General features: G+C 46.9%; 1 protein-coding gene across 1 annotated transcript in view; it reads right to left on the bottom strand.

Moving 5' to 3' along the window:
* TMEM132D (transmembrane protein 132D) overlaps nt 1–16,082 on the bottom strand; it is an 832,732-nt gene extending 816,650 nt beyond the window's left edge. Inside the window, exon 1 of the mRNA XM_032168279.2 lies at nt 15,481–16,082. Within this exon, the coding sequence (XP_032024170.1) occupies nt 15,481–15,559 (79 nt within the window). The 5' untranslated portion in view covers nt 15,560–16,082. The remainder of the gene's footprint in view (nt 1–15,480) is intronic.
* Between the last annotated feature and the right edge of the window lie 9,019 nt (nt 16,083–25,101).

Genomic DNA, 25,101 nt, shown 5'->3' with positions numbered 1-25,101 from the left:
CTAACAGCCCTAAGGGTGGACTGTTGCTGCCCTGTTAACCACCCAGTACCCACTACCCTCTCTTTGGTAACAGTGTCCCAACTTGTTTTCTGTAATATAACTCTTCCCCCACTTTCATACCACGTGATTCAGGTAGGGACTCCCTCCAGGCTCTAAAGTGAGCCAGTTCTATTTATTTATTGCCTAAGTTTAAGCCAGTCATCATAACTAGCCCATCCTTCTGGCCACAGTGACTGATTCAGGGAGGTCCCAAGGAGCATTGTGGTCCTATAAGAGGCAGGCCCAGAGCTTTGATGGAACTAAGAGAAACATTCTTTCTTTTTACTAAAGTTAGGATAAGGTGTAATTCTGAGCTAGGAAGCCATTTTGTCTAAATGAGGGAGAGTATCTGAATAGAACACAGGAAGGACGGCTAAGAGATTCTAGGTCTGTAGGGCCTCACTTGAGCACCTGGATCAAGCCTTGCCTGATGCCACTTTTGTCCCCAGAATCTCAGTTACGTGAACAAATACGTTTCCTTTTGACTGGTAGTGCTGACCAGATACCTATGTGTTCTTCTACGTTCCCCAGTCCTCTCTGCAGTTGGATGGAAGTCACGTTTCCGAGTGCCAGCCAATGAGATGTGGGCAGAAGTAATGGAGCCATTTCCAAATCTGGATGTTAAATGCATCCTACATGGTCCTTGAACCCTCCTTTCCCCAGTTTTGCTGCCCTGGACTCTGAGTGAACAACAAATGAACCTTTCCCATATTAAGCCACCAGACGCCAGCATTACCTGTTCCTGCAGCACAGCCAACCTGGCCTAACTAATGTACCCCTTAGGCAATTTGAGAATTTCCTTTTCACCTGCTACTAAAATACTATTAGAAAAGTTTTCCTTAAATCCATGAAAGGAGCTGGAACTCTTCCATTTAATCCACAGTTTCTTGGACATTATCTTATAGTTTGCTTCAGATTCTAAAGAAAGATCCTTGTAACGGAAGATCTGCTTTGCTTTTTTTCTTCATAGCATCTGTTCAATGCTGACCAGGACGGTAGTCCAGAGGCCTACGGGATGACAGAAAAAGGAACAGTTCTTCCTCCTGAGGGCCTCCAGTTCAAAGAAACACAAAGAATACTTTGAAATGCTAGAAAAGTAAAAACCTAGGCCGGGCGCGGTGGCTCACGCTTGTAATCCCAGCACTTTGGGAGGCCGAGGCAGGCGGATCACGAGGTCAGGAGATTGAGACCATGGTGAAACCCCGTCTCTACTAAAAATACAAAAAAAAAAATTAGCCGGGCGTGGTGGCGGGCGTCTGTAGTCCCAGCTACTCAGAGAGGCTGAGGCAGGAGAATGGCGTGAACCCGGGAGGCGGAGCTTGCAGTGAGCCGAGATTGCGCCACTGCACTCCAGCCTGGGTGAAAAAGCGAGACTCCGTCTCAAAAAAAAAAAAAAAAAAGAAAAGTAACAACCTATCCAGAAAAATCAAAACCAAATCAACCATTTACTGAGTATGCATCTGTCAGTATCATGAAAGGGAATGTGAGCAACACAAAATTAGGATCCTTGCATCCTTTCCTAGAAGCCTCATGAGAAGAGAAACATGCCATGTATGAGATATTCTAACATGGCTTTTTGCAAGGTCAATAGTATCAAAAATCACCTTTAATAAGATGAGTATTTCTGTGAGTATGCAGATTGGCACACAGAACACCAGTTCTAGGTCCCTTCTGGAGTGACTCGTTGAATCAAAGAAGCTCCAGTCCTATAAATTGGATGTGCAGGGATTTTGGGTTTTTGGCCTGGCCTGGGTCCTGTTGAGCAGGTGCATCCATCTGGAACATGGAGCAGGGCAGTGAGTGACATGAGGCCACGGTTTCACATGGGATGAGCCCTGCTTACATATTCTAGAGGGCTGTCTTTGGTTATTTACGGGTGGTCCTGCCAGGCCCTATACCATCGGTGCTGAAAGGAAGGCAATGGTACTATTGAGATTGGGGCCAGAACAGGAACACACTGTGGCTGGGAGTTCCCACTGGCTGCTGCTGGTGTTCCCGGCACCCAACCCTGGCTCCCTGGTGCACAAGGAGTCTAGCTGCTACCTCCTATGCTCTAATAAAACTCTCTACCACAGTGGGATCTGTTGTCAGCAGTGAAGACCACGGCCAACACAGAAGAAGCACAATCATGGAAAAGAGATTTCTAAAGAGTTACACGAAAGCCAGAAATGTCAGTCCTTCCTCACATCATGCAATCAGCAAATTCTTCTGCAGCTGTATTATACAGCTTGCCAGAGATATTTATCACTCTCCGTGCCTCATTTTCCCCCAGTAGACTCTAATCTCATGAGGGCAGAGTTAATCTCACATTCATCTCTATATCCTCAGAGCCTATCATAGTACGTTTATAATTTGTCCTCAAAATGATTGAATAAATAGATTCATTCGCTTGGTTCCTTATACCTCTGATGTTTCCCATTGAAGATAAAATACTCGAACCAAATAGATCCTAGGACTGAACGTGAAAGTCTCATGCAGGCATTAAGGCAGCAGGGGCCTCCCGAATTCCATGGAGGTCACCGAATCAGGGAACTCTCATTCCGGATGAAAATATAGAGAAACCTGTTGCTCTGACTGCTTGATAACAGCGACGCCCAAACAGCAGGTCCTAGAGGAGTTTCCTCTTCCCTGGTGACTTGGTGGCACCCTTGCCATTCCATCTTTAAATGCACCTTCTTCTTCCTCATAACCGTGAAGCCAAAGTCTCTTTACCTCCACGTCGTCTGTCCACTGACGTCCTCTCACTGGGGCCCACTTCAGAAAGCACACCTGGAAGAAACTGCTGCACGCAATTCTGGGTCCTCCTCACTGATCAGACTCAATGACCTCATCCACTCTAATCCCTCACCCCTCAAGAGCCAACTCATCTCGGGGCAAAGGACTACACTTTGACCAAAACAGAATTCTGGGGCCTTGAGAGCAACATCATCAAAGAGCAAGACTTTTGAATAGTTTTCTAGGCATACAGAAGCACTGAGTGACTGCTGTTGGGTGCAGCAGAAATTGACACTTGCCATAGCTAAGAGCATCAGGTTCAGCAGACTGGACACTTTCAAATCTGGCTAATATCTGTGCAAAATGGTGCAGCCCTTTCAGGAAAGCACTTGGCAGCAAAAGCTCTCCTCATACTTTTTTGGCCCAGAGATTAAGTAACTGTGAGTCTATCTAAGGAAGTAACTCAAAACTTAAATTATGCACAAAGATAACTATTTCTTATAATAGTAGAAAAGTATAAATTATGTAATTGTCCAGCAAACATAGAAACTTTGAAGCCACGATACAGACATTAAATTTATACTCACGATACATTTTTAAACATGAGGAAATACTTATGTAAACACATGAACTCAAAAAAGTTGAAAACAAATTATAGGTACCATACACAGAGTGAACAAAACTGGCTTAAAAATTCATAGAAAAACAACTAGAATGAAATATATCAAAATGTGAAGCAGTCATCTTTGGGTAGGGAAATCATTTCTTTTTACTTCTCATTTCAAACATAATTTGAAGTAGCTCACAAAAAATAAATGCAATGGGATAAATTAAGAAGGCAAGAAAACAGACAGAACAAGGATAGAAAAATAAAATAAAGCCAAGGAAAAAACTTATTCACAGGAGGCCTGTCTTAAATGCCCATCCTTACAAACAGCAAATTTAGCTCTGAGGGTCCTAGAAGTTAACGCAAAGCTAAACACGTGACCACTTATAAAATTCACAGTGCTCATTGGATAAAGTATAAATGATTTCCCAGGATTAATGCAGCTGTTTTTCTCCTGACACTAAGGCCCAAGAAAATTTTCTCCAACGTGTCCTAGAAGAGGAAAAATCTATGTTTAATAGACAATATTCTTAAAACATCTCTACCCATCTTTCTTGACTATCACTCAATACTGTCTAATAACCTCATGCCAAAGTATAATTAAATTTAAAGAATTTTACGAGAGTCAAATTGCCTAGCTTTCTGCTTTTCTGGCTTGATCTGAGTGAACAGATGGGCCGAAGGATATTTCTTCTTCTTTTTCTCCTCCCCTCTTCCCTTCTCCTCCCTCTCCTCCTCCTCGTTTTTTCTTACTACCTTTATGGACATTCTATACCTTCCATAAATGCACTTGCATAACTGTAAAATTTGGATTTTTTTTCCCCTGACCATAGGAACTACTTAACTAAAACACAATCTCTATACAGGCAGGCCACATCATCTCCCCATCATTTATGGCTACAAGTAGCCGTGTTGGAGATGCTACAATTTGTTCCTAGGAGCCCAGAACCCTGGGCCATCCATGCCTTTGTGGTCTTTGCTTGGACACGTTCATAATGGACACACTCACGAAGTGGCCTGATTTATGCATAACGGCAGCTGTTTAAGGACTCTGTTTGTTTGTTTGTGACAGAGTCTCTGTCATCCAGGCTGGAGTGCTGTGGCATGATCTCGGCTCACTACAACCTCCACCTCCCGGGTTCAAGTGATTCTCCTGCCTCAGCCTCCTGAGTAGCTGGACTACAGGCATGTGGCACCACGCCCAGCTAATGTCTGTGCTTTTATTTTATTTTATTTTATTTTTTATTTTATTTTTTTTTTTTTTGAAACAGAGTCTCACTGTCGCCCAGGCTGGAGTGCAATGGCGTGATCTCGGCTCACTGCAGGCTCCGCCCCCCGGGGTTCACGCCATTCTCCTGCCTCAGCCTCCCAAGTAGCTGGGACTACAGGTGCCTGCCACCGTGCCCGGCTAATTTTTTGTATTTTTAGTAGAGACGGGGTTTCGCCGTGTTAGCCAGGATGGTCTCGATCTCCTGACCTCGTGATCCGCCTGCCTTGGCCTCCCAAAGTGCTGGGATTACAGGCATGAGCCACCGCACCTGGCCTAAGGACTCCTTTTTGTTGACTTGGGCTAGTTATTTCAGATTCCTGTGCCTCAATTTTTGCCTCTGTAAAATGGAGATGCTGCTACTGAAAGGATGGTGGTGAGGATTTCATGAGTGAATGAGAGTACAACATTTAGAACCCTGCCTCGCCTAAAATGAGCATTCCATCAATGATAATAAAAATCAGGATTATGATTTCTTTTGAGTGAGAAGTTCTCCCACCCTCCCCACCCCACCCACCCTGCTCAGCTTCCATTCATTCACAGGACCTTCCTCTGGTGTTCTGGCTGGATCTGCTTCTGCTACCTGAAGCCACAGAGATAGGCACATCCTTCTTTCAAAAGAGACACATGTCTGTAGTTAAAAGAAGTCATCGCTTTTCCAAGTCAAACTCATGGAGTTTCTTCAATATTACTTACTATGATAAGGGGTCTAGGTTTCTCATTTTCTGAATGAGTTAAAATTTTCCATTTTTCCCCTTCAGCATAAGGAGACCAATGTAGCACAACTCTCTGGATTGGATATCATCCATCCATTGCCAATGCAATATGGTGAAAATACTTTATTTGTCCTATAAATTATAATTGTGTGAACTGAGCCAGCGAGACAGCAGCCCTATTTTCTGTTCAGCCTTCACTCACACATCTGGAAACCACACCTGGTCCTGCCCTGGGTCCAGCCCTCCTGTCATGGGGCACTTGACCCTTGCTCCAGACCTTCCCATCCCTCAGTGGATGGATCAAAGGGGAGCAGGATTTCCACGCCCTACAGAGCTAATCCCGAGGCTTGTCCACAGCAATGGGAAAGAAGCCGTCACTGATCCCCACCAGCATCAGATGAGGCCGGGCATGAAGTCATTGGTCCATCACTGTCCCAGGCCTGTATTATTCTGTTCTCATGCTGCCAGTACAGACATATCCAAGACTGGGTAATTTATAAAGGAAAGAGGTTGAATGGACCGACAGTTCCACATGGCTGGGAAGCCTCACAATCACGGCAAAAAGCAAAGGAGAAGCAAAGGCACAGCCTGCATGGTGGCAGGCAAGAGGGCGTGTGCAGGGGAACTCCCATTTATAAAACCATTAGATCCTGTGAGACTTATTCACTCCATGAGAGCGTATGGGGGAAACGGCCCCCATGATTCAATTATCTCCACCTGGTCCCACCCTTGACCTGTGGGGATTATTACAATTCAAGGTGAGATTTGGGTGGGGACTCAGCCAAACCATATCAAGGCCTATCCACCAGTAGAGCAGAAACAGACTGGGGCTGAAAGGTAGAGAGAGATGAAGCAGGTTCTGGTGGGATCCTTAAAGCCCCTGGGTCAGCCTCATCTAAAATCAGCACAACCCTGGACTCCTGAGTCTCTTAAGATAACTTGAAGCTTCATGTAACAGAGTCCCGATGGTGTGGAGTCAGGATAAAGCACGGGGATATTCCACATCCATAGTGATAAAACTATGATTATTCATGAGTGCTCCTGGCCTTCCAGGCTTCCGCTTCCATAAGATACATTGACAAGACACCCCACAGAGCTCACACCTTCCTTGTTGGTGTAGTTTCTCTTTTTTCTTCTCTGGCAGTTTCATGACTGTCAACTCTTATTAAGCTTATTTTCATACAAATCTTCGAGTCTTTTTACACGCGTTCCTCTCAAACTCCTCTCTCTTGTACCTCCCAAGTCAGCATGTGTGACCTACGTTCAGTATGTTGCAATATCCCCTTTGTCTCACATGTTAGATTGTCGTCATCTCAGGTGAGCTTTTGGTCACAATTCTGCCACGCAACGTCCTTACCACTGCACCCCTTCTGTGTAGCTGCTCTTCTGAGGTTTGCACGAAGTAGCTCATCTGTTTGGACAGCCACCTCTGATACAAACGTTCACCTGGGCAGGGCTGGGGACAGAGTCCTGGGGTCTCCTTGCAACATGCTCAAGGTTGACACCACGCCATCTGCTACCATCTGAGCATAGCACCACCCAGGTACACGTTACCATTGTGTGGACAACAGGGCTGGGGTGAGCGCTAATCCCAGCGCCCAGCGTCAGTAAGCACTGAATACAGACTTCTTCATTTGTTTGTAACATTACTTAAATCTCTATCTTCATTCCACATTCCATCCAGTAGCAAAACAAAGCTCTGTAGATACTGCCACACTCCCACCCCACCCAGTGATTTCAGGGATCACTTCTAAGTTTTGAGAGGTTCGGAGTGACCACAACAACCAGGAGGGCTTTGTGATTGGTACAAATGGCATCTGGTCTCCTGTGGTCAGTCCACACAGACTATGGTTTGTGCCTCCCTGGTCTTGACCACCAGGCCTCCTCGGGCCAATTGGGCTTCCTCAGCCATGTCTGCATAGCCCTGGCTGCCAGGAAAAGATTCTGCTACTTGAGCCATGCTCGGGCATGCTGCCCGGTCACCTCATACAAACATTCCTTCTGCTTCCTCTCCAGGCTATTTAGGACAGAGTGTCTTCATTTGTGGCTCTCCCAATATATTCACGAAGTCAATCTAGTATATTTTTAATTTGTCATTGGAGTGACGTGGCACAGAGCAGCTCAAAAGCCTGCCAGCATCTGTGCTGCCCTCCAAATTCTCCTGCCCTTTCCCCTATTAAAAAAAAAATTTTACTTAGTGAAGGAAGAAGAGAAAGGCTGAGAAACCATATGCCTGGGAAGACAGGTTCTTCCAAATCTTTTCTCTATTGCTGGATACCAGCTTTTGAAATCAAAAGTCAGGAATTTGATTTTTCTGTCTCTTTTTTTTTTGGAGACAGGGTCTCACTCTGTCACTCAGGTTGGAGTGTATTACATGATCACAGCTCACTGCAACCTCCACCATCTAGGCTTAAGCAATCCTCCCAACTTAGCCTCCAGATTAGCTGGGAGTACAGGCGCACACCACCACACCTGGCTCATTTGCGTGTGTGTGTGTGCGTGTTTTTTGTAGAGATGGAGCCTTGCTTTGTTGCCCAGGCTGCTCTTGAACTCCTGGACTCCTCAAGTGATCCTCCCACCTGGGCCTCCCAAAGAGCTGGGATTACAGACATGAGCCATCATGCTTAGCCTTGACTTTCCTGTCTCGTGCCTTCTGCTGTTCCAAGAGGCAGTGGCTGCCAGGTGTTCATCTGCACAAGAGAGGAGAGGCCAGGGCAGCAGGGAATGTGAGCAGGCAGGACAATGTCACCACCTGTTTTGATATCAAAATACTTCATTGCCACAATATCCTGTGAAACACTCTTTGAGTCTCGGCAGGCTCTTTTATCACTGAAGCATCTTCCCATCTACCAATATAGCTTTCCTGTCCAAAACGCAAACAAAGAAATAACAACAATGAAATCGGACAGACATCTTCTTGGTGAATCTGCAGAGGGAGATTCCCATAAACATAAACATTTAATGTCACACTCGTGAAAAGAATAACTTAATGTCACTAAAAGTTAAACACTTTTTTGGAACCTCTTGTCTTTCCAAATGTACATCTGAATCTCCCTTTATTTATATACTTTACTTGCTTCCTAAGAGTGGAACCTCTTGTCTTTCCAAATGTACATCTGAATCTCCCTTTATTTATAAACTTTACTTACTTCTTAAGGGAGAAGTGGCTATTTGAGTTCTCTTTCAAAAGCATGTTTTTTACCTTTATAACTGTTGACTGATCTGTTCTAAAACTATGTACTTCAGTCGCTTTTCAGATGCATGCCATAAGTTTGTTTACTTTTAAGGTCAAGGGCCTTCCTTCTCCATCAATTCTTAATTTATGGAGGGGTGCACCTTGGGTGACTCCTGAAGCCAATGTTTAAGGACAGAGGTGAAGGAAGCACCTGGCCTCTGACTGTTGTATGTACCCCTTAATTCTTCCTACAGCAGATTTTTTTTTTTAAATAAATGACAAAGTCATCTAAAAATATTCTGAGTCTCTGGTCCCATGTCACAACAAATCCATGCTGGTTTCCTCTTCGTTTTGTGAGAGGCCTCACCATATCATTTCCACAATTCATTCAAGCGTGCGGTCTGGCGTCAAATATCAAAATCAACAATGCATATGTTCACAGCATCAAGCATCCTCCTTCTGCAAACAGGAAGAGTCTGTGTCTTCATTCCACATGCTTCTTCCTCATTCTTTATAATTTCCCAGAGACCACTAATGTGCCACCTACGCTTTTGGTCCTGGAAGACCAGAGGCCATGTCTTAGTCTTCCCTGCCCAGGACCCTACAGATGTTAGTGACATAAATGAATAAACAGATCATGAACACAGTCCACTGGGCATGTCTGCAAGTTCTTTAAGAAGCTTGACCTAGGGAGGTGGGGGAGGAGGAAAATAAAAATGAAAAAACAAAAAAGAAGCTGACCTAGGAGATAACCAAACCATTCCATGCCATCAGAGAATCTCTTCAACCTCCCTGGTGGTCTTGGAAATAAATCCCTATTTGAATCCCTTTCAGGTGTTATTTCTGATTGCTGCTGGAAAAAATAAGGCTGAGAAAACTAAATAACATGATGTTCATTTATTCATTTGCTCAACAAATATCAAGGGTCAACTGTATACCAGGCTTTGAGCTAAAAACTAAAATGGTCTCAAGACCTCTCTGCACTCAGCCCCTGGCAAGCCTGGCACCACGTAACAATTCTGCCTAACAAACCGCCTGGTTTTTAGTTATTCCATATAATTATCAGAAGTCAGCAGAATGGCCAGGGGTATGGGTTCTGGCATCAGAATTCAGACTCTGCCTGTCTTTTATGTTGCTATGACTTGGAGAAGTTACTTAACATCTCTGAACTTCAACTTCTGGTCCAGTACATATCTACCCCATTGAATTTATCTGCAAATTCACAAAAATTATCTTCGTAAGTCACTCCTCACAGTGCCTGCCATACAACAATTACTCAAAACATTAGCTGGTATTATTGACCAAAGTGTTTGCTGCAGCACTCTGGATTACTGGAAAAGGCAGCATCAAACCACTGCACTGTCAGGTAAATGATCTCCAGCAATATTTCACACTCTTGGAAGCACAGTTAAAAATTGTATTGAGCCCCTGCAACGTCCAAAGCACAAAGCTAAAAATACTGGAGAGAAATCAGAGAGAGGAAAAATACCTATTTTTTTGTCCCCCAGAAGAACTTTAAATTTAGGAGAGGAGGCAGAAAATAGTTGTAGAATGTCAACCTTGTGAAAGGCAGAAGGGCACTCCCCCAAAAGATATTCCCATCCAAATCCCTGCAATCTGAGAATGTTGGTTACCTTATTTGGAAATGTTAAAAGGGGACGTGACTAAGTCAAGATGGGAGATTATGTGGATCACTTGGGTGGTCCTGAAATGCGAAGTATCCTCCTAAGAGAGAGGCAGTGGGAGGTTTTCTACACAGACACACAGAAGAGAAGGTGACATGAGGAGGGGTAGGGAGAGATTTGAAGCCACTTGCACACGAGTCAAGGACTGCAGCCACCGCCAGGAGCTGGAAGAGGCAAGGAAGGATTCCCCCAGCGCCTCGTGCAGACACCTCAATTTCAGCCCAGTTACGCTGATTTTGGACTTGTGGCCTCCAGAACTGCAGGGAATGTGCTTCTGTTAAATCACATGTTTGTGGCAACCTGTTACAGCAGCCACAGGGAATGTATACATACTTTGTGTAGAAGTCAAAATCCATCCTGCCCTCCCTCTACCTTTAAAGAATGACAAACTGCCTCAACATGGCTTATGAAACAGTGACTGTGGGATCCATCATCCACTTGGAGAATTTTGGGGGTGAAAGAGGATGCTGACCTCTGCCCACCCAGCTCTACTCAGCACTTTCTCTCGTCTCCCTTCACGCAGTCCCAAAATCCACAGGGCTCTCTCCCCAACCATCTTGGCCACACTGGCCTCGTGAGTCCCCAGGTCCCAGTCTCTTGGTGGACTCAAGATGGGAGATTATGTGGATCACTTGGGTGGTCCTGACTCCTCCCAGCCCACCCGGTAACGCCAGCCCATCCTTCAGACAAGGGGAGTCTTCCCAGTTACTCTAAGTCAACTGCCAAAGTATCTGCATCCAGAGACACTCACTCCATGCTCCAGAGCACACCCACAGTGCTAACTTTATGTTTTTCTGTGTAATTCACATGTTCCCCTGTCTCTCCTATAAATGGCAAGTTCTCCAGGAACAGTAACCATATCAACCTGTGCTTTTCCTCACCGTGGTACTCCCTGTGCCCAGCATGGTATGGGGTGCATTGTTGGTGCTCAGAAGGCAGTTACTGTTATGAAATAGGAAAGGAGAGGGAACAAAGGAAGAGGGGAATGATGAAACTGCCCAGGTCTGAGCTTACAACTTAAAGCAACGAAGCAATGGTATGAGGCACTTTGACATCTAGAGGAATGACTGGCACTAAACATCCCTACATAAGGATGCTTTAGTACCTGTCCTGTGTCCTCACAACACTTGGAAATAGTTCCTGCTGAGCTCTGTGTTCACTGAAGGCATGTGGCCTTTGACATTTGTTGAATGAATATGCAGATGGATGGAATGATGAATGGATGGATGAAATGACAGATGGATAGATGGACAGATGAGTGGATAGATGGATGGAATGATGAATGAATGGATGGATGGACGGACAGACAGATGGAAGGATGGACGGATGGATGGATGGATGGATGGATGGATGGATGGATGGATGGAGGCATGATGGATGGATGGATGGATGGATGGATGGATGGATGGATGGATGGAGCAATGGATGGATGGATGGATGGATGGATGGATGGATAGGTAGATGGATGGATGGATGGATGGATGGATGGATGGATGGATGGACGGGTGGATGGACTGGTGGATGGATGGGTAGATGATGGATGGATGGATGGATGAATGAACAGGTGGATGGATGGGTGGATGGGATGATGGGTGAATGCATGGGTGGAAAGATGGATAACACCTGGATTAACAGAAAAATTGATAGATAAATTCTAAATATTGTGTAGCATAGCTTCTATAATAAAATATTTTTGAAATTGTTGTTGTTTACTCATTTTTTCTTGGCTCTTAGAATATAACTAAGTTAAACAGATCCTCAAACTTGGAATTCTACCTTTCTATGCACATAAATATTTTTAATAAAATCACATTTTGATTTAACTCTTTAATTCATACAAAACAAAACTTAGTGGTCTCTTCATTCTTTGTCTTTTTAATTTGACAGAATTTGAATGTAAGTAAAAAGTCACTCTCTCTCCCCCACTAACTGGCTCCCTTCTGATATTCTTTCCTCTCCCAAAAAGTCCTTGACCCCTAAAGAAGTTATCACTATACTTTGAGGCTCTTTTTGGTCCACAGCTTCCTCCAATAAGGGGTGGTGCTGTCCTACCCAGAAGCTTCACTCTGACCCAATTAACACCCCAGTGTCAACAAATTGTGTCAAATGGAATTTCACGATGCAGATATTATTTATAAGCTCAGGAACAGTTCAGTTCATGTCCCAATGTATTCATATCACCTCTCCTCTAAGATTCTCTGATCCCTTGAAAGTTCTCACCCAGCTGGAAATCGAATATGAACTATATTTAACAGGATTTTAATTGGAAGTAAACACACAGACACACCACACACACACACAATGCAAAGTGCCTAAACTGTCTGGGGCTGATTGAAAAAGAATATGACCAAGTATAAACATCCATTTCAGCATATTATTAGAAGCCAGAAGCTCTACACACGGAAGTAGCTTCAGGAAGGTGCTCCAAGAAGCCCACTGCCCAGGCCACTGGCTGCACTCAGCTGGAAGCAGGCAGAGCATGTGCCCAGCACCGCCCTAGGCACGGGGATCACGACACTGCCGCAGCCCCGCTAGCAATGTCACAGGTCTCTCAGCGTCTGCGTCTTTCTTACCAGCATGTGCAAGGGAACATAACTGGGAAGGATGCGTGTGACGATTGTAACAAGCAATCTAAATGTGGCAACCCTCTTGATTTGTATTTAAACATCACCTTGCCCTCTGCCCATCTCCAATCTCCTCGCCCATTTTTCTTCTCAGCCCACCCTCCATACACCTGCCCCCTCCCACAAAGTTCATAGCAATGCATTAAAACTCATCTGCAGGCTAGCACCATTGCAAACTACATCAAGCTACCAGCAAAGCTAGACCTTAAACATTTAAGGCCATTCTCCAGAAAAATTAGGGGCCGTAGGACAAGGCTGCTGGAGAAACTCTGTGTGTCATACCATACTTCCTAGGTCCCAGGGCCATAGAAATACAAGCAACAAAACTTTATTTTTATTCGTTTTTAAAAAATATCTACAAGAGGTTGGGTTTGTTCTATGACTAATCATTTTCTGCTCATGAAATATAAACGTGTAAGGCTCAAGCATATTAACCTGGTATTAAAATCTGCATTTTGTTTCATTCAAAAATTCCTATTTGGAAAGGCAGTACAGTAAAAATGATAATATGTGGAAACAGATATTTAATACTTGATAATATTCTTTTTCAATCAGCCCCAGACAAATGAGGCTCTTTGGGGTATGTGTGTATGTGTGTGTGTCTGTGAGTTTACTTCCAATTAAAATCCTTTTCAATAGAGTCCATACTTGATTGCATGATGAGTGAGAACTTTCAAGTGATCAGAGAATCTTAGAAGGAAGTGATATGAATACATTGGGAAAAGAATAGCCCTGTCCCTGAATTTATAAATCATATCTGCATCATGAAATTCCATTTTATACAATTTGCTAATAGGAGTGTTGATTTTTTTCTTGTTCTTTGACATATTGTGACTAATCCTGAATCATCTACCATGTGCTCAGACTCTGCTAATTGCTGTACAAAGTCTCCACACAGAACTGATTCACTTTTGAACTGTCTGGCTGACTTGTTTAAGTTCAACACACAAAATATGTCATATGCTAGGCTTATCGTAAACATTTTACATGCTAATGTTTAGCCACCTAGTGAAGAGGCTTCCACGTCACACAGTACCTCATTTAAGGACATGTTCAGTGTTCCCAGTTGAAAAAGTTCACAAGAATCAGGGGAAATACAATTCTCTCCAACACTCTCAGTCTAATAAAGAAATCAGTAACAGACCTATGTACCTAAGTGAAAAAAACACAATAGTGAAGTCCTATTTCCAAAGCTATTCTGTACCTTTCTTAATACAACCTTGTTATTGCAGCATAAACACAAAGAAGTCTAGACCTATTATAAAACCAAGTGAGAACCAACCTAAAAAAAAAAAAAAAAATGCTGGGCTGTTGTTGCTGTGGATTTTGGTTTTTTTAACATCACGTCTGCCTGAGTCAGGTTCACTGAATTCATCAACGTTTTCTTTGGTTTCCTGTGCACATTATAAATCCAGAAAGCTCTGATCCCAGGGATTGTTCTAACTCATAATTAGGAAACATGAGCCCATTTCAACCACACTTCTAAGACAGGGAAGTAGGGGGAATGTAAATTCCTCTTTCTAAATCGAACCAGCACAGAACTCGGCATTCGAACTGTCTTCATCTATTATCAGATCCAAAGCAAACTAACCTCAGTGATTCTGGAAGAACTCAGAGAACAGACAATTCATGTAATTAAAAGACTTTGTGCATGATAATTGGCTTTGAAGTTTCTGAGAGAGATCTCATCTCAAAAATCCTTGCAGAAAAATATGGGTACAGGGTTCTTGCAGCACGTATTAGAGACTGCTGAGACGCTTCACTCTCCTCCCAGTGTATCTATCTGCAGGAAAGGGGCACGGGTGGGGGAACCACACACAAACAGCCCAGGTCAATCATGGAAAGAATCTCCCGCACAAATCACACCATTTCTCTTCAAGGAAGAATGACCGTCCAGAGCTTCCAAACTTGCTCTTCCCATGACAGACAGGGATGCTGGCAGGAGAGAAGAGGGAACATTGAGGAATTTCTGCCTTGACACATGGCTTCAAGTCAGGGCTCCGCTGGGATAACTCGGGTCACAACTTGTAGCTGAAACTCCACGTGCACCCTGCGGGGCCGCTGCTGCTCCCAGCACCCTACGGAAGGGTGAGCGCCAGACCCTGTGCCCAAACCTCCACAGCGGCAGACCTGAAGAAACCCAGCCCCCTTCTTCAGAGCTGCCCGCCAGGCTATTATTTTTTGGCAGCCTATAATAGACAAAATAGTATTCCCATGCAACAGGAGTGCTCCAAAATTATTTCCAAATAGGTCAGTGCCACCAGGGAAGGTCAACCCCAAATTCCAGAAATCTCCCTGGTCATCTCAATCCCCTCCCCCGACAGCCGGCTCGGCCCTCCAGAGGCCACATTTCCTCCCAAGGGTCCCCACGCCCCCTCCCTTTACAGAAAAGGCTTTCAGGAAACAGCCTTCCTTTCCTTTCGGCTCCTCAGCAGTCTCACCTAAGGCCTCCCACCCAAGTGCTCCAGGACAAGCACCTTCGGCCAAGGGGCGTCCGAGGAGCTTGGCTGCCGCACGAGCGCACGTTCACACGCGCGCACACACACCTGCACACAAGCCCTCTCTCCCGGCCGCCCCCATCCTCCACACACTCCCACACACTCACTCCAGACGAAGTTAGTCCCCGGGCCCCGGTGGCCGCGGCGTCCTCACCTTTGGAAAACAGGGCGGCCAGGCTGATGAGCACAGGCGACCAGTGGTGCCACAGCGTCCCCATCTCAGACGGGCACATCCTGGAGACCCGGAGCGCAGATCCTCCGCTCCCCGGCGCCGTCCAGGGGAAGAAGAGACCGTCTCAGTCCCCTAGAGGCCCGCAGCGGGGCCGGTGGCGAGCGAGCGCCCGGCTAGGGGCCCGAGCAGCCCGGGCGCCCTGCTCCCTCCTCCCGCCAGTCCATGGCCAGGCCGGGAGGCGACGACCGCGCGGGCTCCTGAGTTGCTCTCCGGAGTCCAACACGCGCGCAGGCAAACCCCACCTCCCTCCTTCGCCCCCAGCAGAATTTTATTTTTAATTTTAATCCACAAGGGGTATTTCCTTTCCCGTTTACCCGAGCGAAGAGTGGCCCCCGGTGGCCCACGCAGGGGCGCCTCCAGGCGCAGGGCTCCGGCGGCTCCGGCTGCTCCCGGGCTGGCTAGCGGGCGCTGGCGCAGGCGGCGCCGGGGTGGCGGGGCTGTGGTGCCCGGGACGCGGACAGAGGCGGCTCGGAGCCCCTCGGGCGGGTGGCCGGGCGCGCTGGGCGGCCCGGGGCTCCCTGGCCCGCAGCCCCCATCCCGGGCCGGCCGCTGCGCCTCGGGGCTCGGGCGCGCGCGCGCTCCGGCACCCAAAGTTTGGCGGGTGCGGCTGCTCCCCGGCCGCCGCCTCGGCCCGCCTGGCCCCGGGCCCGGCTGGGGCTCGCGGGGCTCTACGCGCGCCGAGCGCACTGCCGGCTCCGGAGACGCGGGGCTCCCCCCTGCGCCCGGGGGAGGCGGGCCAGATGTGCGCGGAGGAGGGCCCGCCGGCTCGGGGACGCGGCCGAGCAACGCAGCTGCCTCCTGCCAGCCGGCGCGGGGGCCCCGCTCCGCAAGGACCGCATCCGGAACGGAACGGAGGCGATCGCCACGGTGCCCGGAGCCGGCTGGGGCTTTCGCCTTAAAAATTTGTCTGCTTTTAAAAAGCCCCACCCTTTCGGAGTGACAGCTGTGAGCCCCAATCCGCAAAGTAAAGCCCACCTCCCCCCTGGCCGCCCCACGCCCAGCCTCCCGGCCACCCTCCCTGCGAGTGCGGACGCGCGGTGGCGGCGGGCGAGGGTTGCCAGCGCGGGGGCACCCCGGGGACGGAGCCACCCACTCTCCCAACAGGTGTCCAGCTGGCCACCGGCCTCTCGTCCTCATCAAAACCTCAGGCCCAGGGGAGGTCCTCCAGCCCGGGGGCACCTGAGGCTCCTCGCCAGGGAGAGCGCAAGGATGGCTGGAGAAGGGCCCTCGCCCCGCCCTGCGCATCTCCTAGGGATCGGAGTGAGGAAGTCTCTGACACGCCACACTGAGGTCATGCTGGCCCCAAGCCCCGTCCCAGAACGATCCCCCAAGTTAGTGTCCCTAGAAACATTTCATGTGTGCTCCCCAGGGCTCACTGGGAACAGGAAATGGATCCTTTAGGAGACAACATTGCTTCGAGAAGATAAAAGACATGATTCTCACTCACACCTCCCGGAATCTCCAACTAAGACATCCCCACACCAAGATCCCTAAGCACCGTCCTATAATTTTTAGCCCAAGAACTGCTTTGCTCCACGAGAGCCCTTAAATTAACCCCATCAAAGCTCAGGGGGAGGAAAAGCATGCAGAATTTTTAAGGAATATTGTAAACCAACAAGCCCTGAATCTAATGAGGTGAATTCACCTCAGTAGATAAAAATGGGTCGTTATCATCTGACTGAGGGGGCAATGGACGTTTTTATCCTGTATGCCTGTAGTTGCAGAAATATACCAATGCTTTAAGAGTTTTTAGCTGTCAAAGTTTCAAGGAAGATCATAAAAGCAACTGCTGTTCTACAGAAGATTGTCTTTCTGGGTTCATGTCCTTTGAGATGTGCTCTTTTCTTTTATTCTATATCTACTTATCTGAATATATCAATCTTTCTGTTTTTTCTTTTGTTTATTTCTTAAACTTGTTGCCTTTTCTCTTTGTATTGCTCGCCTATAAAATTCCTAAGAGTCGATGCTGCAAAGACCATAAGAGATTGTCTCTTTCACTGTTTCTGAAGTTTGAACCAGCAGGAGAGTCGCTGGAAAATTTGTTAGACCTGGGTTGCTGGGCCCACCGCAGAGCTAACTCGGCAGGTCAAGGTGGGACTTCCAATCTCCATTCCTAAAAAGTTTCAGGCGATGCTGATGCTGCCGGCCTGCGGAACACCTGCTGGAACCACTGGTCCCCTTTCTCCTTCACCTGAGTGATGAGAGAGCTGAGCTTTCGTCTCTTGGACACCTTCACCTGGTCTCTGAGTGTCAAAATTGATGCCTGCACTGAATGCATAATCCAGGTTCCATCCTTAACGCTACAGTGGGTCTGAGTCTATTTGTGACACTGAGTCTATTTGTAAACATTTCTCAAACATATTGACTAGAAACAAGTGGTCCCTGTTCTTTATTAAAAACAATCATTTTATGTTTTTCTAAATCAAATTGAGTTTTTCCCCTGAATTGCAATCATCAAATAACTTTTCTTTTTGCCATTGCAAAAGGTTTCCCTGTCTGTAATGTGAAGACAAAAGGTGACTGTCAAGTTCCAGCTGCTGCCTAAAATGTTAAACGGTTTCTTCATTATGCGTAGTTGGCTAAATAGAAGTTTTTTCCACTCTTTGGTGTGGAAGATATTTTGGGAAGATGCAACTTCGGATACCTAATCAGTGGCTAAAATAAGATGCAAGAATGGCTTCTTACTTTTTCTCTCTCCAGTATGCCATTCTCCCTGGTACATCTAATCTTCTTTGGGTAATTAACACAGCTAACTGTAGGGAGGCAAAACTTAGAAAGACTTGGAGATGGACGCTGAGGGCTCATAGGTCCCCTAACTCCAGCCCCTGCCCCGGGACAACTTGCCGTCAGAATCGCCTGCCTTGTCTCTCTCAAGTTAGTTGTAAGAAATCTGCTTTCCTCCAAGAATATGTGTTTCATCTGTGGGGCCATAAATCAAGTTGTAAGCCTAATTTTGTCGGTAATTAAGTTGCACTAATTGTTCATGCTGTGTGGATGAGGCTTTTACACTAAGCAGTTTTTGTTGTTATTTTTCAATAAAACAAAAACATTCCCTGTAGCAGTTTTTGAGAAATGACAAATTTGAGAGTTGATAAAGGCAGAAAGGAGCTGGAAATCAAGTACTGCAGGGGCTATGCCACGGGTGGATGAGAGGACACTTTCAGGCCCTCTAAAGATGGGGCATCCCATAAAACTGAAGCCATTCTCTTCCAGTCCTTCTGACTGTATGTAGGAGAAAGGCTCAGGCCTGAGCTACTCCGGAACAACCTTTTAGTAACTGCAAATGTCCATGTTTTTTAAACAAAAAGGGAAGCTCTTTCGCACAATGACAACATCTAGCTCAAGTTATTAACATCGATTTGTTTTTATTTTGATTATTATTATTTTTGTTTTCTCACTCTCCTTTTACTTGGTGATGCATTTTGTTTAAAAAATATCAAGTTACATATGTTTATGAAGATAGGAAATTAGTAATGGATTTAGCAATCACTACTGATACGGGTGCAGGCACCATCTTCTCTCTATGACAATACTCCAGAAGATGGTGAGAAATGAAGTTTGGGAAACCTTACGGTGAAGTGAGAGCTACCAGATCAATCCCTCCTGAAGATGCAGAAGAGACTTTTTGAAACTCCCTTTCTTCCCAGTTTCCCAAAATTCATGAAAAGACTGGGAAGTAGAAAGGCCTGGTTCAATCAACTGTCTCTTTCAAGAGTGGGGAAAGCCTTCCGATGCTGAGTGCACTGTAAGCACTGGGAACACTGCACACCCTTCCTGGAAAGGCCAGCAGGAGATCACCCTTCCAGAAGGAGCTCCTCTGCGGAATCCGTGCTGTGCCCTTGAGGACAGTGTGTGTTTGCCGAGACCTGTCACTCTCTCCTTCCCAGCACGTGGATGACTACTCTTCTCAGCCCCTTGCAGCTGACCAACTAAATGTGGGCAGAAGTCATGCAGGTCATTTCTCTGGTGGGGCAGTGAAAAGCTCACCTGTGACTCCTCATTCTGTACCTGCCCTGCCCTGGGAGCAGAGCGGACCACGTGTTTGAGATGGTGCAGCTGCTGCAAGGTGGGCCTCCCAGCCAGCAGTCCAGCAAGTTGATGGGAGAGCAAAGTTCCCCATCAATCCACATTAAGAAGTATGGTAGGAGAAATTAATTTTTATTGTGTTAAATCATCAAACTTCTAGGTTCTCCCAGGTTAACCATACTAAAATCCAGACCTACTTTTACTCTCCTCTCTCTGTCCTTCCCCCTTTCTCATCTCTTCCAGAGCTCCACAAGCAGATGTTAAGAAGTTGGAACATTCGCGCTCTCCCAGGTGACCCACGGCATCACCAGGTAACTCCCAGGTGAACCTCGCAGAGGAGCCTCTTCTGCAAAGACCAATAAGATAGTGCTGCATTTTCCTTAAGTTACTGATTTATGGATCAATACAGAAAGGTCAGCAGGCCTTGAATAGTCTTTGAAGTCACATGCTGAACTTCTTGGTACAAATTATGTCTTTGTACCTCTAGCCTGATTAGTCCCTGATTGTTTCTCAGTCAGGGGTGAGGTCAAGGAGAAGCTGCAAGGCTGCCTCTTCAGGAAACCCTTTGTTGAAAAGACTGCCTGGATTTTGCATGCACTGGAGCCTGTGACAGAAGTGTGTTCCCTCACCCCTGCTTCCTCTAACTGCTGGAGACACAGCCAGACCACATGCCCTGGCCTTCCTAAGGTTAACGGTGGCTATGGTTATGTCCAAAAGAACCTGGGAGGAAAGGATGTGCCTCCCTTTTAGGAGGAGAGTTTGGGAGCCTATGAAACCCCCAAACTCTCTTCCTGCCTTTTTAAGCTGAATGCAAAAATTCAAGGGAGAACCCCCAAGCCTTCAGCAATGGCAGAGTTGCAAGATAGAATGAGTCTGGTTCCTAAAATGTGGAATGCCACTTCTTTTGCATGGAATTTTGGGTGAGCAAGAAATAAGATGGCATGATGTTAAGTCATGGAGGTTCAGGGCTTTGTTTGTTAGAATGAACCATTCCAGGCAATACAGGGTGTATTGATCTCATCACTGCCAACAGAAGCAGGAGTGGGATACAAGGAAACACCTCTATCAGCTCCTGAGACTACAACAAAGCTTTGGCTCATTTTACAGTTTGAGGAGAGTCCAAAGGAGGGAGAAACCACCAACCACCGCCAGCTAATGAACGCATGAGGTGCTCTGTCCCCTCTACCAGGCACCAGGGAGAAGGCAAAGGATTCCCTTGGAGAGCTGGAATTCGATCTCTTGGGGTCTTTAAAGAATATTACAGAGAACAAGTATCATCGGTTCCAAGAGAGGGTCCTCCTGGGCTGGGGCACTCTGAGGAGTGGGATTTATATGGATTCCTCCTTCCATTCAATACTTATTTATTCAGGGTGTACCGCTGGCCAGGCCCTGGAGGCTTCACAGTGAACAAGCCGATCACGAAATTTTATTCCCATGGGGACAGACAGGAAACAAGCACACCAAAGAACAAGATGCTTTCAGGAAGAACCTGTGAAGAACCCAAGCACCATAATTACTTGCCCTTTGGAGAGGTTGGGAAAGGCTTCTTGGAGCAGCGTGATCTCTCTCATGAGAAGGATCCTCAGAGTGCAGATCTGGGTCATACATCTGCCTGGTGGCCGGGACAGCAGGTGCAAAGGCCATGAGGCATCACAAAGGGTGGAGGAGCAGAAAGCCCCATGTGGCTGAAGCTTAGTGAGCCAGGGAGAGCATGGTGGGAGGGGAGGTGCAGGGGAGCGGCAGGAGACAGAGGATGCAGGGGCCTCGTCGGGACTCAGGAAGCCAGAGTGAAGCTTCAAGTGGGGAAGTTGTAGGAGCCCATTCACATTTTCGGAAGATCTCTTGGCGTTCCAATAGTGCCACGGAGGCAGGGGCTAGGCACAGGTGTGTCTGGTAAAATGTAGCATGCCAGACTCCCATCCCTTCCACAGGGCCCCTGTTCTGCCTCCCACTGGGCCGAATCCAGAGGCCTCTGTGTGTGCCGGGCAAGTGGCTGCAGGAACAATCGCAGGCCCAGCCCAGGGAGGCCAGCCAGACAAGACCCGCACAGCTCAGAGACAGTGCAACATGCCGGGGCATCCTGTGGCCGTTCAGAGCTATCAGTGTGTACTGGCCCCTGGAATGCTGAACCTGTGTCTCCTTTCCACTCTGATTTTTGGTCTCTCTCTTCTTTCTCAAGAACACCTGCATTAATTTCTCATCTAGCAAGTCCCGACCCTGAGGTTTCAGAACATGCCCTGTGCCGGGCCTGTGGGGTTTTCTAGGGTGGAGAAAATGAGGTGGTGGGGTTGACTAACCTGAGGTCCAGGCTGGACTTGGAAATCCATCTGCCAGCACGTGGTTTGCGAGAGCAGCTGTGAGCTCTGTTTAGGGTGTCTCCCTCTGTGATCACTGAGAGCTGGCACTCTGCAGCCCACTTGCAGGGTGTGGACCTTCCCTTTATGGGGGCTCAGCTAACAGCACACAATAAGAAGGAAGAGGGGGTGTCCCACCAGAGATCGGCCTCCCCAGGAACAGACTCAGTCCCTGCCCATCCTTCCAAGAGGAGCCGACCTCAAACAAAAGAGAAAACTGGCACTGATGTGGCCTGCAGCACGAGCCCGTAATGAGTCCGTTTGACGTGCGTCAAAAAGATCAATTTACTTCCCAGAGCTAAGCATCCAAATGATTTGATTTCTTCTGTCTGCTTAAAATCAATGTGTCTAATGGACTTGAAGGGCTGGGTTCTTAGATTACAGAGGCCTTTGTCAGGGAATCAATTAACCCATTGCAGAGATCTTCAGACCAGACGTACACATCCCACGATTATTGTTGAAGAAAATAGCTCCTCTGCTACTGTACCAAAAGGGAAAATGAAAAAGTGTCTATGAAAGAGACACACAGGGAGTTAATCCTGCCCTAGAGGAGCTCTTAGTGGCCAACAACGGAAAGGGTTTATCCGGCAATGTGTTGAGTTTGCCGACATCAAAGAGAACGTAAACACGCAAGATGCTGTTGCTTGTCCATGTATACACCAGCTTCAAAGCTGAAGTCAGGATACTGTCAATGTGCCAATTTAGACGTTATTAAAGGGTGCTTTGGGGAGTGAGTACATGAATTGAAATAACAGGGTTGTGGCTACTTCTGGTTTAGAGGAACTCAATTTTTTCTCTTAATAAAAGCCCCCTAAGTTCCTCAAGTAATTAACTTGATGTTCACTCCAGTTTCTTGGTGAAAACTGCACTGAGCAGTGTGCCTTTCTTGGCGTGAGATTTCCATGGTAGAAGAGTAAAGGGCCACTTTTGTCCTCTTCCCTCCCCACGGATGAGCCAGTCCAAGTTGGAACAAAGAGACCCCACCTCCACACAGCACAAACGTCTTCAAGAAGACTGCCTCTAACAATCTTTTTTTATTTTTTGAGACGGAGTCTCACTCTGTCGCCCAGGCTGGAGTGCAGTGGCGCGATCTCAGCTCACTACAAGCTCTGCCTCCCGGGTTCACGCCATTCTCCTGCCTCAGCCTCCTGGGCAGCTGGGACCACAGGTGCCCGACACCACGCCCGGCTAATTTTTTTGTATTTTTTAGTAGAGATGGGATTTCACTGTGTTAGCCAGGATGGTCTGGATCTCCTGGCCTTGTAATCCACCTGCCTTGACCTCCCAAAGTGCTGGGATTATAGGTGTGAGCCACCGCGCCCAGCCTTTTTTTTTTTTTTTTTTTTGATTCAGAGTCTCACTCTGTCACCCAGGCTGGAGTGCAGTGGCGCGATCTCAGCTCACTGCAACCTCCGCCTCCTGGGTTCAAGCGATTCTCCTGCCTCAGCTTCCCAAGTAGCTGGGACTACAAGTGCCCGTGCCCACCACCACACCCAGCTAATTTTTGTATTTTTAGTAGAGACAGGGTTTCACCATGTTGGCCAGGTTGGTCTCGAACTCCTGACCTCAAGTGATCTGCCCGTCTCGGCCTCCCAAAGTGCTGGGATTACAGGCGTGAGCCACCGTGCCTGGCCTGCATCTAACAATTCTTACATGCCAGTGTTTGATTTTGTCAGAAAGCCTGTGTTGGCTTGGTGTTGAAATGGATCCACTTGGGATTACTCCCTTTGGATGAAATATGACCAGTTCTTTGTCAACAAATGTTTGACTCATCACAGGAGAGAGTCCAGTCTTGAAAAAAGTGACTGAGTGAGCTCTCTGGGTCTGGAAATCAACGCAGCAGCAGAAGGGCATTCTTCCGTATGTGGCTTACAAGATAATTTTAAATTACCCCAAATAGTAGAATATGTGACACCAGATTGATGGTATTTGACACTAGATTATTATTTTAACAGGTCAAAAGGTTTAGGGGGGCACCTGGAGACTGTATCTTCAAACATTTTCTTGTGCACAGCCAGGGAGAGCGGCCGTGCCTGGCGGTGGGACCCACACAACTGGCAGCAGACGTGGCGCGCTCAGGCGCCCTGCTCGCGGCATCAGTGGACCTGCAGTGACCCCTAGTGCTCCAGAGGTGGCAGCTCAGGACAACTATTTCTTTCTCCAAGAACAAATGCGTCGACATCTCCCTTTATACCCAACATGCCCACGTTGTCATGTTTTCATGGGTGAAATTATATTTTTAAAAACTGGCAATGAGTCTTATCATCCCAAATTAATAAATAACATGGCCAAGCTCACACGCTTTCATTCAGGAAATCCTGCAATTCGGTGTCCACAGCTATTATCTTGCACCTTCCATGCTGCCTAAAATATAGATTAAATTATCTTGCAATTGACTTAAAAATGGAAACATGAGAATTTATATCATATACATTCTTACCTGAGTTGAACTCCAGCCATTCTTTAAAATCTGCCAAACAACTGATCACTTTCAAGTGAGTACAGCCACCCAGCACTGAGGTTTTATAATGTTGGTTATTCACATGGATTGTTTCCAGACAAGAGGCTGCCGGCAGGATCCTCCACTTTTTCCTTGTCCTCCATCACCACCCTACTGTCTTAGACTGCTCAGGCTTCTATAACAAAAATACCATGGCTGGACGGCTTTAAAAAAACAGACTTTAATTGATCACTTCTGGAGCCTAGAAGTCCAAGATCAAAGGGCCAGAAGATGCAGCGGCTGGTGAGGACCTGCTTCCTGGCCCGTCGATGGCACCTTCTCCTTGCCATAACCTCACACGGTGAGATAGGAGAGACCAGGGGGCTCCTAGACCTCTGCTTTCCTGACCTAATCACCTCCCAATGCCCCATCCTCCTGACACCATCACACTGGGGCTTAAGATTCCCACAGGTGAATTCTGGGGATACATAGTTTATAGCAACTGCTTTCCAAGATAAAATGAGTCACTCAAAGAAAAGCAAAAATGCTGGTTTCTTCAGTGTTGCATAAGAAAAAAGAAAAAGAGAAAGAGAGAGAGGAAGATGGAAGGAAGGAAGGAAGAAAGGGAGGGAGGGAAGGAGGGATGGATGGGAGGGAGGGATGGATGGGAGAGAGGGAGGGAGGGAGGGAGAAAGGGAGGGGAGAGAGGGAGGGAGGGAGGGA

The sequence above is a fragment of the Hylobates moloch genome, unplaced genomic scaffold (genome assembly GCF_009828535.3).
Source record: "Hylobates moloch isolate HMO894 unplaced genomic scaffold, HMol_V3 SCAFFOLD_12, whole genome shotgun sequence".
NCBI classification, from domain to species: domain Eukaryota; kingdom Metazoa; phylum Chordata; class Mammalia; order Primates; family Hylobatidae; genus Hylobates; species Hylobates moloch.
The sequence above is the reverse complement of the archived record's forward strand: the minus strand, read 5'-3'. Positions and strand labels throughout refer to the sequence as shown.